At 42.2% G+C, this 16794-nt stretch overlaps 1 protein-coding gene across 2 annotated transcripts in view; it reads left to right on the top strand.

The window, feature by feature from the left end:
• YPEL2 (yippee like 2) overlaps positions 1 to 15409 on the top strand; it is a 61828-nt gene extending 46419 nt beyond the window's left edge. The window contains exons 3-6 of one of the 2 annotated variants that reach the window (XR_009182411.2): positions 5871 to 5914; positions 6929 to 7037; positions 10769 to 11008; positions 11092 to 15409. Coding sequence is in view for 1 of the 2 variants with exons in the window: in XM_058283887.2 (XP_058139870.1) it covers positions 5871 to 5914; positions 6929 to 7037; positions 10769 to 10858 (243 nt within the window). In the remaining variant the exon portion in view is untranslated. Of the gene's footprint in view, positions 1 to 5870; positions 5915 to 6928; positions 7038 to 10768 lie in introns of both variants that reach the window. The other variant, XM_058283887.2, reaches the window with a different exon arrangement.
• The last annotated feature ends 1385 nt before the right edge of the window (positions 15410 to 16794 follow it).

Genomic DNA, 16794 nt, shown 5'->3' with positions numbered 1-16794 from the left:
CATTCTAATCTATGGTCATATAGATTTTCTCCTCTAAATATCATCCATTTTGAGTTAATTTTTGTACAGGCATATCATTTTAAAGCATTAAAAAAATCCTTAAAAATGGAAACATGGCCAAATACTAGTCCTCTCCATAGCACAAGTTTCTTTTGAAAAGCATTTAGATTCTCATTCCCTTTTAAATGTCACCTTTGCCTTGAAGGGACACATTTAGTGTGCTTATTTTAACTGTTGAGTGAAACTTACTTTTTAAAAAATTTTTTCATTTTATTCTGCACCTTTTGTTTTTTCCCTTAACATTGTCCCTTGTATACCATTCTATATTCAAATATATAAAGTTGCCCTATCAATGCCTAATTAGGTGATTTACAATCTGTGATATTAAAAACAATATTTCAAAGAATAATTTGTACAAATGTCATTTAAGACACATAATCTATTGCTAGGATGTTCCTTAGTGTTTGAGTGTCTCAATGTTGCATGTTCTCTTTCTTTGCAAAAGTTGAAAATATCAGGTTTATATCTTCAGTCCAGAGCTCTCCCCTGAGCACCAACCTTCTGATCAACTATTTACTTAAAATATCTGCATGGTGGAGTATGGATGTAGCTCAGATGAGCGCCTGCTTCCCATGTACGTCCTCCTAAAAAAAAAATCTATATATCTGTATCTCTCTATATATAGATATATATTATCTCAAACCTTTTATGTCATAAATTGACTTCCAGTCTTTACCATCATATAAATGGCACCTCTGTCCACTCACAATGGGCTGTTATTCATCCATAGAAAGGAATGAAATTCTGATACATGCTACAACATAGATAAACCTTGAAGATGCCATGCAGAACAAAATAAACCAGACACAGACAAATATCGTATGATTGTATGATATTGATTATATGAAATACCTATAATAAGCAAACTTCATAGAGACATACAGTAGATTATAGGTTACCAGCGACCATGGTGGGGGGCAGGGTTGAAGAAGGAGTTATTGCTTAATAAGTACAGAGTTTTCTGTTTAAGGTGTTGAAAAAGTGGAGATAACAGATGTTAGGGACGGTAGCATAATATTATGAATAGAGTTAATGCCACTGAATCGTACACTTAAAAGTGGCTAAAATGAGAAATTAAGTTGTATATATGACAGTTCTATCTCCCACCCCAGTTTCCACCTCTTTTCCCAAGAAATAACTAATGCTACCAGTTTTTTTTTCTTTCTTTCTCTCTTTTTCTTTCTTCTTCTCTCTTTCTCTCTCTTTTCCTTTCTTCCTTTCTTCCTTTCTTCTTTTCTTCTTCCTTTCTTCCCTTTCTTTCATTTTAAATATTGTTTTACCAGTTTCTTGAGTATCTCTGGAGAGACATTTTAGGCATAAACAGGTCTCTGAATTTGGGTCCTTTTCTCCACATAAATGGCAGCAGCACATGCTACTACCTATAGAAGGTAAATCTTCAGGAGACTTACTCTCTACATATTTCCTGAATTAACATACTCTCTCTTCATCCTTATTGCAATTATTTAATCTGTTGTTGAAGAGTACAGGTCTGTTACTTTGTAGGATGTCATTAAATTTTGGCTGTCTGGTGTTTCCTTATGATTACATTAAATTTATGCACTTTTGTCAGTAATAGCAAAGAAAGAATACTGTGCCCTTCTTGTGTGTTTCATATCAGGAGGCATCTATGTCAGTCTGTTACTGTTGGTGAAGTGAATTTTGAGCACTTGATTAAGGTGGAGTTGGCCAAGTTTCTCCACTGAAAATTTACCAATTTTCCTTCTGTAATAAGTATTCTTTGGGGAGATTCTTTGAGACACTTTATTTATTTATTTTAAGATTTATTTATTTCTCTCCCCTTCCCCCGGTTGTCTGCTGCCTGTGTCCATTCGCTGTATGTTCTTCTGAGTCCGCTTGCATTATCCAGCGTCACTGGGAAACTGTGTCTCTTTTTTGTTGTGTCATCTTGCTGCGTCAGTTCTCCATGCATGTGGTGCCATTCCTGGGCAGGCTATACTTTTTTCACACAGGGCGGCTCTCCTTTGTGGGGTGCACTCCTTGTGCATGGGGCACCCTTACACGGGGGCATCCCTGTGGCACTGCACTCCTTGTGTGCGGCAGCACTGTGTGTGGGCCAGCTTACCACATGGATCAGGAGGCCCTGGGAATCGAACCCTGTACCTTCCATGTGGTAGATGGACACTCTATCAGTTGAGCCATGTCCATTTCCCAGAGACACTTTGTATATTGTTCCTCATGAAACATTCATTTCAGGATTTTTACATACTCTGATTTTTGCTTAAATCAATTATTATTTTGATGTTTGCAAAATGCTATGTAAGGAAGTGGATGTGGCTCAAGCAATTGAGCACCTGCTTCCCACATGGAGTGCCCAGGTTTGGTTCCCAGTGCCTCCAAAAAACAAATAAACAAAAAACAAGCAAATGGAAAAATCAACTCGGGGATGCCAATGTGGCTCAGTGGTTGAGCTACATATGGGATCTGGTGTTCAATCCTGGGCCCCTATGCCTAAAAAAAAAAAGTATGTTTTGGTTTTATTTTCACTATCCTCCAGCTCTTGAACTCTAGAGCCAAGCTGGGCCAGTAGCGCTGTGGAGTGCCTCTTGGACCTGTCTCTGCCTCCTAAAGTCTTGCTTATCACTTCTAGAATGTTTGACTTGCAATCTCAGAGGAAGGCTACAGTCTCAGGAAGAGTGAAAAAGAAAGATTTGAGGGCCAGAGTGATAATATCAGATAACACTTGTTTCTCTACTCCTCATTCTGGTTCCAGAGAAATAAAATAGTTGCTAGTGAGGTTGGTGATATTTTATGTAGCTTCTATGCCTTGTACTCTCTTATCTCAGAGATTTTTGTCCTTGGTCTTGTCTGTGTTCTAAGACCTCCCCAAGGTCTTGTCCTCGGTCTTGTCTTTGTTCTCTTTTTCTCTGGACATGGAATCTAGATCTTCAATTTTGAAACCAAATTTGGACTCTTGACTCTGGAACCGCAATTTCTTTAGCAAGTTGTTCCTTGGTTTCAATCTCAGGGTAAGGGTTGTTCTTAAATGCCTTGAGGAGAGCACTTAACTGGGAAGAGAGGTATAGGAGGTCCGGCACCAGCTGCCTTCTGTCTTGAACCTCTTGAGGGTGATCTTGCCCCTGGTTTTGGCCTGACTCTAAGGCCTCCTCAGGTTCTGTTCATCTCTGGAGTAACTGTCTAGCGCTTCAATTCTAAAACCAAATCTGAATTCTAGACTCTTCAGTGCTAATTTCTAAGTCAAGTTTTTGTTTGGTAACATAACCCAGGTAAAGTTTTTGGTTGAAAGTATCAGTGAGGATTTTCAACTGGTTCACTGTGAATATGGTACAACTGTACCTTCCATATGTAGCTATGATCTTGTTTAATGAGTTGTACTGCACCATGTTTGAAACTTATTCTTCCTTAAGATAAAAATAAATAGATACAAATTTTCACCCTACCCTGGAGAATGTCTTGTGTCCTGGAAAGCCTTTACAATGCCCCTCTCCCTGCATTTTTTCCAGTTGTGCCTAGCAGAGGATTTGTGTATTTGAGAAATTAGTGAATGCAATTGCCAAGATCTTTTTCCATCATAAATGGTGAAACTATGTTGTTTTGTGTTGTCATTTTCCTATCTGCTTCTGGGATTTACTTTCCCATAGCCCAACTTCTTCCAAGTTCTGAACTTGAAATTCTTGGTTAATGTTTCTTAGAGGATGACACAACTGACTACACATAATTTAGAAAGAAAGAATCATGAGCGAATATTATTTTGGAGCTAGAAGAGGCCAAACCCCTTGTTAAAATCAAACCAAAATTTAATAAACTGTGGTATTAGAATACTACCCAAATAAAAAGGGAACAAAGTATTGATATATGCAACAACATGGAAGGGTGTTAAAATAATTATACCGAGTGAAAGAAACCAGACAAAAATACCTTACGTCAATTATACCTAAATAAAGCTGCTTACTTAAAGAAAAAAAAAATAGGCTAGTCACCTAAGGAATTAATATTTGATAAATGCCTACTGTGTGCCAGATTTGCATGCTATATGGTTCAAAGAGAGGTTGAAGACATGGTACTTTGACTCCAGGGAACTCATAATTTGGTGTGGGAATCAAACAAATAAACAGATAATTTAAATTCAAGGTGATAAGTGTTTAGAAAAAGGAAACTACAGGAAACAAGAGGAGTCTAAAACATAGATGCCAATGGTGCCTTTTCCAGGGGAAGCCAGAGAAAGCTTTACAAAAGAGTGGAAGCTTAGCTGAGGCTTAGGTCTGGTTAGGTGGGAGAGCCTCTTTGCCAGAGGGAGACAAAATACAAGCGGGCAAAGTTGGTGAAATACAAGTTGCAGGAACTGCATGTGGCTCGACATAACTACAGCAAAGTGCACAGTGAGGGGGTAGGTAGCAAGAGATGAGGCTGGAGAGGTTGGCAGGGCTGGATCGAGGGCAGGGTGGAGGGCAGGGATTGCTGCCCTGGCAGTCTTGGGTCTCTGTTCCAAGGGTGGCCAAATCTACGGTTTTTGTCACTGGGACACTTTTCTCATCCAAACATTTGGCATGGACTTCCAGGTTCCAGGTTTTGAGGCTATGACACTCATAGCTGCTCCATTCTAACTGGGAGCCCGTGTGTTTCTCAGCAATGTCTCAAAACCCAAAAGAGAGTTGTTTTAGGTCTGAGCAGCAGCTGGGGAACAGCTGCTTGCTCCTTGGAGCTGCACCTGGGGGTAAAGACTTCTGGTATATTTGAATGTTAAAGGCACCCAACAAAGGCCACTTTTCCACAAGTAAGGGATTCTGCCTTTTCTCTCAGAATGGTGGCCAAACCCTGCCATACTGCATCTGGCAAAATGTCTCCTATGCATGGATCTGTATCCTCTCTGTGCTCTTACCCTCTAACCGGTCATCCCCTGGATTTGTTCAACCACTGAGTAACAGAGGTCATGGGAGAGGCCCTTCTATATTTAATTATTTATTTGTGGTTTTCAGAGCAGATGAGGATGTTTAATTTAGGGTATGATTGTCAGACCACATTAAAAATGCAGGCAGGAATACAGAACATGACTGGCTCATGTCATTCAGATGTTCCAGTGTAACCAGAGCAGGGAAATACAGGATAGGGCCTGTGTTAATGGACACAAATACCAAATTGCATGGCAAGCTCTGGCTCCTTTGTCTTCTGTTCCCTGCCACGTCCAACTGGAAGAAGCTCATATTTGAGCTAGAGTTTAAAAGAGATTGCTGCTTAATGAGCTTTCCTGCCGTCTAGAGATCAAGCTGCTTGTACATCCAAAGGAGAGCTCCCGTTTTCCCATTTAGGAGGACTGCGACTGCCATGGCCTTTTGGGTCTATGAGAAGATGAGACAAGTGAGATGTGTGGTTTGATAGTTTGTTCTTGTATAGAGTGTTCTTTGCTGCCTTCGTCAGAGCTGGAATGAGAGGGTGAGCAAAAAGACCCATCCTAGTTTCTATGCCCTGGGAAAGTTGTGGCCAGCAGTGATGGCAGAAATCAAGTGGGGCCAGGAAAGGCCAATCTGGAGTAATCATTTGAGGTGGTGTCAGGTGGCAAGAAGTTTTTAATGATGTTATGGAGTTTGGGTTTTTTCCTCTCCTCACCTGGGCTGGTGAGTGCCCAAGTGTGGACTGATCTGAGCTCTGTAGCTCTGTTTATTCTGCTGTCCCCGCCTCCTCCCGTGCCATCTCCCAGCTAGACTGTAACCGGCTCAGTGTTTCCTTTTGCTGTGTCAATCCTGGAAGGTCACAGTTGTTGTGATTTGGGGCTGATTTCCTGATGAGTCGGCAAAATGGATATCTAACTATCAATTTGTTTTCTTGAATTTCAGTCGTTCCAAGGAAGTCAAGGACGAGCATACCTCTTTAATTCAGTGTGAGTGTCTCTCTAAATGATATATCTGTTGTTTGGTGCAGATTTTGAGGGATGGGGAAGAGCAACCCTAGACTATCTTTAAACAAGGGACTTTGACTTCTGCCATAATAAAAACTCCATGGAGCATTACTTCCCCCCATTTGGTAGTCAGTTGACTTGGGGACAATTGTTTGGCAGCCTTTTTGGCTAAAAATAATACATTCACTTCCCTCAGGTGCATCAGAGAGCTGTAGTCTCATAGAGGAGGTAAAATGTTTCTAGAGAGCCTTAACATGGAGGTCTCCTAACCAATCTGCAGTAAGTCACTGGGGAAGAGAGAGGGCAAACAAGGCTCAGGGGAAGGCACGGTAAGGGAAGAGTTTCCATGCCCACTTCAGGTGCACAGTATACACTGCCCTCCATCTTCACAGGCACATCATCTATCACCTCTTCCCTGCGGAAGGAAGGGGAAACTCATGCAAGCTCAGTGAATTATAAAAGGGGAAACGAAGCATGCTCCGTTTGAGCCAGGTGCTCTGTGAAGGAGTGTTGGATATTCGATGCCCACGTCTCATCCTTGTGATCAGGACAGAGATTGAGCCATAATATTTCATGTGTTTTTTTGGCTTCATTCTCTTCTCCTTCAATTTGTTCTCATCTTAACTAAGCTTGAGGTCCTATGCTCGTGGCTATGGATGGCAAGTGTGGTTGTCACAGTTTGCCCCATTAAGACACAGAATAAAAGCATTTGTTAGAAAAGGTGCATACATTTCAAGCTAAGTCTCAACCATAAGGACTATTTTTAGTAGATCCACGAATCAGGACATACAGATCTGAAATTCATTCAAACTGAGATATTTCCATGTGGCTACCTCTTGGGTTGTTATTGATTTCCACTGTAGACCGTGCTGTTCTGGGTTGTCTTCCTTTAGGGCATCCTTGACCAATTAATTTTTTGCTGGAAGCTCAGCTTGAGCAACTAATGATGAATATGTAACTGATATCCGCTCTCTTTCTCTCTGTCCCCTGGCATAGAGTTAATGTGGGCTGTGGGCCTGCAGAAGAGCGAGTGTTGCTAACAGGACTGCACGCAGTCGCAGACATTTACTGTGAAAACTGCAAAACCACCCTGGGCTGGAAATATGTAAGTATAGAGGAGTCTGACTGGTGGACAGAGAGCCATGAAGGGATAGCTGGGGGCCCACACTAGAACAATGCTTTCTTTTATTTGCTTCCCATGGCCTTGTGGGATTGTTTGACCAGGACAGAAAACTGAGCTCCAGGAGCAGTTCCTGGCACACTCATCTGTCTGCTATAATCATTCTTCCCTTTACAGTGATACTCCCCTCCTCCTCCTCGTTCCTTTACACCTGTCCTTCAGACAGACAGACACATACACACCGATCTTTAGGTTTTTATTCCTATTTTATAGATGGGGAAACTGAGGCTTATGGAAGTTAGCATTTCCAAGGTTATCTTGCCATTAAATGGCCAAACCAGGATAGCAGTCTAACTGCAGAGCCTATGCTTTTAACCACGACACTTTGATGCCTCTAATAAATGTTCCTTCAACATATGCTAGGTCCTAGTCCTGTGCTAAGCATCATCAAACGTTATCTTAATTAATTTTCATCTCCAGATGTAGTTTGCCTGGATTCTCGCAATTGAATGATCATTCTTCTGTCCTTTAATGCAGTAAACTTTTCAACATTCCCCTGGGGCCTAGAAGAGTGAGCAGCCCTTTGCCAGGGTGAGAGGAAGGAAGGGGAGTAAAGTGATGTTCTAATGTGGGGAACTGATTGTTGTAACTCACACTGGGGTCACCACACAACCATAAACACAGTCCCTACGGTCCCCTGACTAATATTAAAGTATCACGTAGGCACCTAGAATCAGATTCAAATTGGGCTCCATCACTCATTTGGCTCTGCGTCCTTGGGCAAGCTGTTTAACTTCTCTGTGCCTCAGTTTCTGTATCCTTATAGAGCTGTTTTGAACATGAAATAGTATAAGATCTGTAAAATACTTAATGCATCATCTGTCATATAGTAAATAGTCAATAAAAGTGAATGTAATTATTTCTTAGCCTATTTCTGTATACACATACATAGCACAATACTCTTTTCTACTCTCTCTGTCATTGTGGGCACATTGAAAAATTAGTCTTCCTGTCTCTGAGAGGACAATTTATTGCACGTAAAATGCTTCAAATTCCCCCAGCCTGCATGCTGCTGGCTCATGACCTGCCATTGACTCCAGAAGGAACCTGAAGAAGGAGTGAAAACTACCACAGGTGGAGTCTGCAATGGATTTGGCCACAGTTCTGGTTTTAATTATCCAGAAATGTTCTGTCCCTTCTATTTTCCAACCTCTTAGCCATTTTATTCCACAGAGGATGTGTCGGGTTAGAGATAAAAGATAAACCTGAGGGAGCGGATATGGCTCAAGCAGTTCAGTGAGCAGACGATGAGCAGACAGATGAGGGAGCCATCTCTGGGGGATAGGGGGGCGGTGAGGAATAAAATAAATAATGAAATAAATCTTTAAAAAAAAGGTAAATCTGAATTGGTTAGTTGTTTTTTTTAGGAGGTACTGAGGATTGAACCTAGGACCTCATACATGGGAAACAGGCACTCAGCCACTGACCTACATCCGCTCCCCAATGAGAGGTGGCATCTTTCATTTGTTTTTAGGAGGTACTCGGGATTGACCCCGAGAACTTGTACATGGGAAGCAGGTGCTTAACCACTTGAGCTACATCTGCACCCCATGTTAGTTTTCTCCTTGCTTGTGGTTTAGGTAAAGCAATTCACTCATTTGACAGACTTTTATGGAAACCTTGCCTAGGCCCCAGGTCAGAGGTAGATACAAAAGTGACCCAATCTCTGCCCCCAAGGTGTTTACAGTCATGATGCAAGGAAGGAAAGCAACATGTAAACAGATAAAGCAGCACAAGGAGAGTCACGTGCCTAGGACCGTAGGCAAACATGGAAGAACTGCTGTGTAAGCACGTCCATTAGCAGGCTTTTGTTGTTCCCCTGATTCCCTGCATAGCTAATAATGACTGTAGCTTTCTCTTAACTCCCCCAATATTTATTGATCACCTCTTATGTGCTGGACCCAGTACTGTGTTCTTCCATTCCTTCATTGCTTCCAACCCTCACAACAATCCTGTGGATGAGGTGTGATTATCCCACTTGTACAGATGATTGAATGAAAGGTCAGAGTACTTAAGTGATGCTTCCGCTGTTGGGAAACAGTAGAATCACAATTCAGACCTGGACTTCTAAACTCCTGATCTAGTACTCTTAACAGTGAAGTCCAGTTTTGACATTTTGCAAGTTCCTGTGTAGCTCTGAAGCTCAGGACTGTTGCATTTTCTTTCTTTTCCTTTTTTTTTTTTTTTTTTTAATGCTTAATAGGGATAACATCATTTTCCCAGTTTTGCTTTGTCTTCCCATCTGTCCCGAACAGACTACCATGTGACAATAGGTCTTTTTCCCAAGCCACGCATAGCCAGAGCTGGGGAATGATGAAGTGTCAGGGAGATTACTGCTGAGCTTATAGCTCTTGTATGTGCGTGGTATGAGAACACATTCTCTTGGTTCCCCCTTTTCCTTTCCCCTCTCCACTTTGAAGAATGACTCCTTTCTCAAAGCAAGTGACCCAAGTCTGAACTCTTGTTCTGAAACCCATAGTCCATCTCTGGTAGGATTTAGTTCCTTACTAATTCAGGGGACTTGAGGCAGAGCTGATTACCACTGTTTTTGCACAGCAGGTTTAGCCACATATGGCTCTGGTACCTGGTGGTTTTCTGTCAATATGCCATGATGCTCTTCTGTATCTATCTCTGCAAATAAAGTACCTTTTATCCTACATTTGTGCAGGATTTCTTTCTGTGGGGCTGCTAGCTGGGTGAGCCTACAGTACTCTAAGTTGAAAAAGGTACCCCGCTAGGTGTTTTGTACTGCGTTTTCCCCCTGGAAGCCTGGCACTTAGGTAGGTCTGGAGGGTCACCAGCTTCCCCAGCCTGAAGTTCATACAACTTCTGTCTCCCTGGAGAGGCAATGAAGGAAAAGCAGATGCAACACATCTGATATAGAAATAGCAAGACAGATGAAATGAAAAGGAAACCTGTTTGGCTTCACAATAGTTCACTCCTCTCGCTGAATGTTTTTTCTCTAAACGTAATGGAGTATTGCTTAAAAGTATTGTCAAACTTTCCTGTGTTCCTAGAAACTTGCGGGAATGACACTGACTTTATGTGGACACATCCACAGGGCAGACTTCCAGTTGGCATCAAAAACCAATGTCTCCTAAGACAATATGTGTACAGGTACTCGGTCATTCAACAGGTATTTATTGAAGTCCGTTATGTGTCAAGCAGTCTTCTAGACACTAGGGATACAGCAATGAGCAAAACATGAAAATCTCTGCCTCCATGTAGTTTATATTCCAATAAGGAGGAGACAGTAAACCAAATAGATATGCCGATGACGATGTATGTTTGAAAGTGATAAATGCTGTGGAGAAAAAGCAGAAAAACAGGGGGCTGGGATGGAAGTAGTAATTTTGAGGAGGGTAGTCTGGAAGGACTGTACTGAGATGGGGACATTTGAAAGAAGACTTGAATGAGCAGAGATCCTCAAGAAATTGTGTTGTACTATTAAGAAAATCCTGGTGTTGCCTCATTTCTGCAGGTAAGTAAAGGGACTGTGGAGTGCTTGAATGGTGTTAATTGTCTCAGTCAGTCTGGGTGAAGGTGGGACCAGATCCTGATCCCTGTCAGCTGCACCACCTCTGCTTCTATGTTACAAAAGTCAGCAGCTTGTCCTTGGTCATTCATTGTCTCTTCTCTTCCTGTGTGTTTTCCAGGAACACGCCTTTGAAAGCAGCCAGAAGTATAAAGAAGGGAAATACATCATTGAGCTAGCACACATGATCAAAGACAATGGCTGGGACTGATCGGAGCGCATCCACCCAACCCAGTGTCCACATGAATGCCATTCAACCGAACATTCTACCCAAGCGTGAGAGAGTGACTGAACACGTGGTTCCATCCATTTAGAGGCCTTGCCATCTGGGGCATCTTCCCACCCTGACGCCATCTTTCTGGTGACCGGCCTCTAAATCACTGTCTCTCTGTCTCTTTGCTTTGTATCTGTTTGTGAGTTGATCCTGGCTTCTCTCTGTTCTAGTGTTGGCTGAAAACAAAACAACTGAAGGAACAGATGCCTGACCACTTGGTGGCAGCCCACCTTGATAAGAGCCCCAGGGCCCTTGCAGGAGCTGTCTGACTGACTGCCTCTTGTCAGGAGAGCAGCGACATAGGGGTATGAGGAAAAGGGGAAGGGGGGGTCCTAGGGGTGGGCAATGGGGGTGGGAGATTGGAGGTAGGAACAAAATTGTGCTGCTCTAGGAGACCATGTAACCTGGGCTTGAAATTATCAACTTGTCTAAAAGGACAAAGAGAAAAAAAAAATACCTCATGCCTGCATTCTCTCTGATCAGAAGTTTCTGTTCCTGACATCAGCTGTGCCAGGCTAGCAAATGAGCACAAGAATTGGCCCTAATTTTAGCTGGCAGGGCAAGGGCCTGGTTCTTCGGGCCGAGGTGGGGAGTGTCCTGGCAGCAGTTGACGACTTGGTAGTACCCAGATGGGGTTTGGTGACTGTGATGTCTCACCGTGCCGCTGGGTTCTCTCGTGTCTTCAGCCACTATGGGCAAGGGGAATGGGGACTGCCATTTGTAGCGGGTGCAAGATCCAAATATCCCGAAGGCTTTGACCATCAGTGGAGTAAGATCGATAAGTGAGGAGTGCAGGGAACAATGGGGGCTGGAGTTTGGGAGCTCCTGCTCAAATGGCTCACATACTGGGCCAGAAAATGGAAAAGTAGAACAAATTTAGCAATTCTGATTGTCTGACCTTTTTCTGACCCATAGTAAGAGCAGTGTAGCAAAGAAGGGGTGGGGGAGTGGTGGGCAATGCCTGGAAGAGTTTAGATTTTACAGGTTAGGTGCAACTTTTATCAAGTGGCTTCAATGGGATCTGCAATTCTTTTTCTCCAGTTCTATCATTTTAGATTGTGGAAAACAAAGATGTTGAGTTTGATGATAAACTGGCAGGTGGATTCTTCATGTTCCCAGTTGTTCCTCCTTGGACTTGAATGTGATGTATGGAAAGAAATTTCCTGTCAGTGTGGTCTAGCAGTGAGGAGAAGTGGGGTATCGTGTCAAACTTCAAGTTACAAATTCCAGTTACCCCCCCACCTCCCTGTCCAAAATTCATGATACTAGGGATGTGGAGAAGAGATCCCTGTATGGTTCATGAGAGAGGGGGGAGTTTGTTACATTTAATTAACACTGTGAAGTCTGTTCTACAGAAGTTCAGCCAGTACAAGGTGCATGACATGAAACTCATTTAACTGAGTTAATTTCATTTCTTAGACTGAAAATATTGTTAAGATGTGTAATATGTTTTCTCAGTATCTCATTCTCCATGTTTGCCAAACCTATAGGAAAATTCATCTTAAAGGTCACAAAAGAATGAGTGCATGCCGACTAGAATCTGTAAAATTGATTAACCAAAATTAAAAGCCACTAACCCAGGTTATTTTCAGAATTGTGTCTGCAGCAGAACCAAATTTCCGCAGGGACTGGGTCGATAGTGGAAATGCCTTTTTGTATCTCTGTGTGCTGACTGCAAAATGGAAGACCTGAGAGGGATGTGGTCTTGCCAGTGGCAGAGGGCAGGACTGACAGAGAGCAGGATAGTTCCAGCCTAGCAGTAGACCACTGCTGCAAGGCAAAAAGGCTTCTTGGCCAGGTCTTTGCAATCTTTTAGTAGTCCTGGGAGATTGAGTAAGCTGTGCCCCCACCCCCCCTTTACTGAAAGGCAGACTGAGGTTCAGAAGTAATATTTCATTTCTGCTCCCAGAGGAACATTTCCTCTGGCTGCCAGTCCCCAAGAACTCAACAAAAAACATTTTCAACTTTCACATTCCTAAACTGGCCTGCTCGCACAGAAATCATGTTTCCCCGCTCCTGATCCTCCCTGGGCCTGAAGGAAATGAAGGAAACGGCCTTCGTTTATGAATTTTGATGAATCCCTTTGTTCAGGGAAAGCCCTGGCTATTGGTACTCCTTTCCACAAAAAGGAAATGGGGGTTAAACCTGGGTAGTTGTTTTGTTTTTAAAACTTAAAATGAAATGTGGTGACATAGAAATCAGACATGGGATGTCCTAGAAATTTCAAGGGACAGAGAAGGAGACCAGTGCGCCACTGTTCCCACTGGGAATGGGGCCTCTGACTGCTGTGTGGATCAGCGCAGGCTCCAGGCTGACCCTGGTTCTGGTTTTGTTCAATTACTATCCATTGAGCATCCAATGGGTGCATAGCACCACACCAGGTGTGAGAGATATGAGTAGAATGTTGGTTTTTCCATAACTACAGGGGGAAGAACTCATTAGGTTTTCCCTTTGTGTCAGTAAAACCAAAAGTGCTTCTTAAAACTTGAGCTCCATTCATGGCTTGACTATCTAATATCTAGCAGTATTGGAGAGGCCACAGCTGAGTGATGGAGACGCAACAACTCATGGCCTCAGTCATTTCATTCTTTAATTTTCTCACCAAATTACCGACTCAGAGCATAACCAAAGACCTCATCCATTCACCCTGGTAGGTTCAGGGAATTGGAGTTCATTGGTAGAACTTGGGCGGTGGGGAGAAGGGTAGGGGCGGGGAAAGGGAGAAGTGAGAAAGGGACAGGCATGAAGTTGCATACCTCAGCCAGCAGCTGCCTTCATTTTGAACTGAAGCCCAGCCGGCAACTCTAGTTCCATCTCCCCTATGCCACCCTAGGTGTATGGCCTTGGGCGCCCTGGATTGCATCTAGACCCTCTTGGGACATTAGTCTCAGGCTGCTGATGGGTTGATTTGACGTGAATCAAATAAGCCAAACTTGATGCCCACAGGTCCCAGCCTGACTGGGTACTGCCCCAACTCCTATCTCAATGAGATTGTGTGGACAGGATAAAGTCAGTCTACATTGAAGGATCAGTGTGTGCAAAAGAGGTGTCCCCTTTATAAAAAGATTTTCAAGTGGATCTATATAAAAGAAACAGTTGCTTGTGAAATATACTTTTGTAAATAATATTTAATTTTTAAAATAATATATTTGGTGCTGTTTTCTCAGATCCCCTGAGAGCACGTTTTATTTTTGTTTTTAGATTCTATGGTTTCCTCTGCATTTCTTGATATATTATTTTAAGGGAAACAGTGATCACCAATGTACTATTGTTTTTTTAAACGTCTGTCGTTTTAGTCTTGACCAAGGCAATAAAGCAATGCCTCTACATTTTTTCCAGTGGAATAGACTCTGCAGTACATTACTGGGTTGAGAAATGAAATATTTTCTTGCATAAGTATTGGCTAGAAAATAAAATGAAGTAGATGTAGTAACAATTTAGAGCACTTCCTCTTGTTGGAAAAATTTCCAACAAATTGGGATCCTGTTTTTAATAGTGTGTGTATTTTAAAAAAGCACTTTGAATTTGTACCTGTTTTCCTTTCTATTGGGGACACTATCACTAAAGTTTACACCTTGGGTGCATAAGGTTTTTCTTCTCTGTCCCTCTGGTTGTTTTTTGTTTCTGAGTGGACCAACAGCACAAACCATGAGGATTTTGTTTTCCTGACCATGGAGCTGTTGCTGATTTGCTCCTTTTTCTTTCTTTGTGTGCTCAACTTTTACAAACTGTAAAGGAAATCTGTTGTTTGTGAAGGGCAAGCAGTCATATCTGTGCTTCTGTGATGTAAATGTATAAATCATGTTTCCCTGGACTCCAGTTTGTTTTAGAAGTCACATCATGTTAAACATTAACTGGTTTGGGTTGAAAGAACATTAATAAAATAATAACATACCTTGTAGGTAAACAGCTATTTTTTTTTTAGGTCAGATCGCCTCAGGTTCAAGAAGAGGCTGGGAAATCAAATCTTGAACACAATCAATTTACATATTTTTAAAGAATCTGCCTCAAATGAGAAAACATGCGAATAGTCTAGGTAGGGGAAAGAGATATTTCATTTTTAAAATGAAAATACAGTCATGAAATCTACCACCAGTGAAAGGTAAAAGCAAGAAGAAGCAAGCTATTCTTGTGTTACCAAATTCTAGCTCCCGGTGTGTTCTTGTGTAACATTTTGGTGAAAGTGGGAGTCAGTTCCCTTTTTCCAACGTGCAGAGCCTCTTTCAATATAGACTCTGACTATTTATGCCTGTGTTTACAAACTGTATTTTTCGGGTTTGGGTTTTTTGTTGTTTTTTTGTTTTGTTTTTTGGCATTTTTCAGGTCACTCTGCTTTAGTAACAAAGGTAATTGTTTTCAAATCATTTGTCTTCAGTTTTTCTTGTATTTGTACATAGTGATTCAGTATTAGAGAAAAGTGCATTGTTTCTGTCATACTTCCAATCTGTGTTGGTGCTCATTTGAGAAAATAAAGTTTTCAAATATTAACTCTTTGGAGGGCTATTCTGTCGTCATTGACTGAGCATGTGTTTTAGATTAACATTTAACATTTAAGGTGTTGAATCCCTTTCATAGATCTGTCAAGTGAGACCCAGACTGTTATTTTCCCCAAGGACAGCCTGCCAATTAATGAATAAAAACCAAGCCTCCTGCTTATCAGCAAATTCTTCTCCTGGCTTTAGAGAATAGAAATGCATGAATGATCTTTACCCATTTCTGTCTCCTAAGCTCCCTATATTCTTAAACTCTGCAAGTTTTTCTGATGACACCAGTTTCTTTGGTGGAGATAAGCTTGTATTGGGAAGTGCATACCTACCATATGGGAGGACTGGGGTTCAATCCCTGGGGCCTCCTGGTGGAAAAGAAGAGAAAGTGTGCCCGTGCAGTGAGCCAAGTGCCCATATGATGAACTGAGTGCCTGTGCGGCAAGCCGAGTGCCCATGTGGGTGCACGCACAGTCAGCTGAGTGCCCTGTGGTGAGCCTAGTGCCCATGCAAATGCCTGCATGGCGAGCCAAGTGCCTGCGCAGTGAGCCAAGTGCCTGCGCAGTGAGCCAAGTGCCTGCGCGAGTGCCCACCTGGTGAGCCAGTACCTGCGCAAGTGAGACACACAGCAAGATGATGACACAACAAAAGAGAGATGAAGGGGAGAGTCAAGGTGAAGTACAGCAGAGACCAGGAACTGATATAGCACAATTGACAGGGAACCTCTCTCCACATCAGAGGTCCCCAGGACTGAATCCTGGTGATGCTGGCTGAAGGCTAGGAGATGGGGTGGGGGTGGGGTGGGGAGCAGGATTTTTTATGGATTCAAACAGGAGAGTAGAGTGGTTACCATTACAATGGCAAGTATACAAAAGGGTGAGCCTAGTTCTGAAATAACCATAAACAAAAGTAAGTTCAGTCTAGAGTTAATATCACAACCGGAAGTAGACACAAGGGTAGGGCTCAGGCTAGAGTAACTGTAAACAGGGGTGAGACCTATTCAGAATGACCATCCCAATAGCAGATCTAGGCTAAATCCAGCCAGTTTTCAGCAATTTCAGATACTATCTTTTTGCTAGTTTATAATAAAGACATCTAAATAATGACTTTGAAATAATTATTCTTAACTTTGAGTTTCTGTTTTAGGCTTAATTTTTACTTCAAAAAAATTGGGCACTTTTGTTTATCAACTAAGCAAGTAAAACTATTTTAATGTTAGGTTATGGAGGACAGGACTACTTAAAGAATCTGGTGTTTGCAGAAACCAAACTGGGGTGGAATTCAAATTGCTATAGTTCACTATTAGATTTCAGGCACTCAGTAAGGCAATGGATATGACGTAGCATGAGGGCAGAGCACCCTCTGACTGTTGCCTTGGTCAGCTAGATC

Source organism: Dasypus novemcinctus, chromosome 21, assembly GCF_030445035.2.
Source record: "Dasypus novemcinctus isolate mDasNov1 chromosome 21, mDasNov1.1.hap2, whole genome shotgun sequence".
Lineage (NCBI taxonomy): Eukaryota > Metazoa > Chordata > Mammalia > Cingulata > Dasypodidae > Dasypus > Dasypus novemcinctus.
The sequence above is the reverse complement of the archived record's forward strand: the minus strand, read 5'-3'. Positions and strand labels throughout refer to the sequence as shown.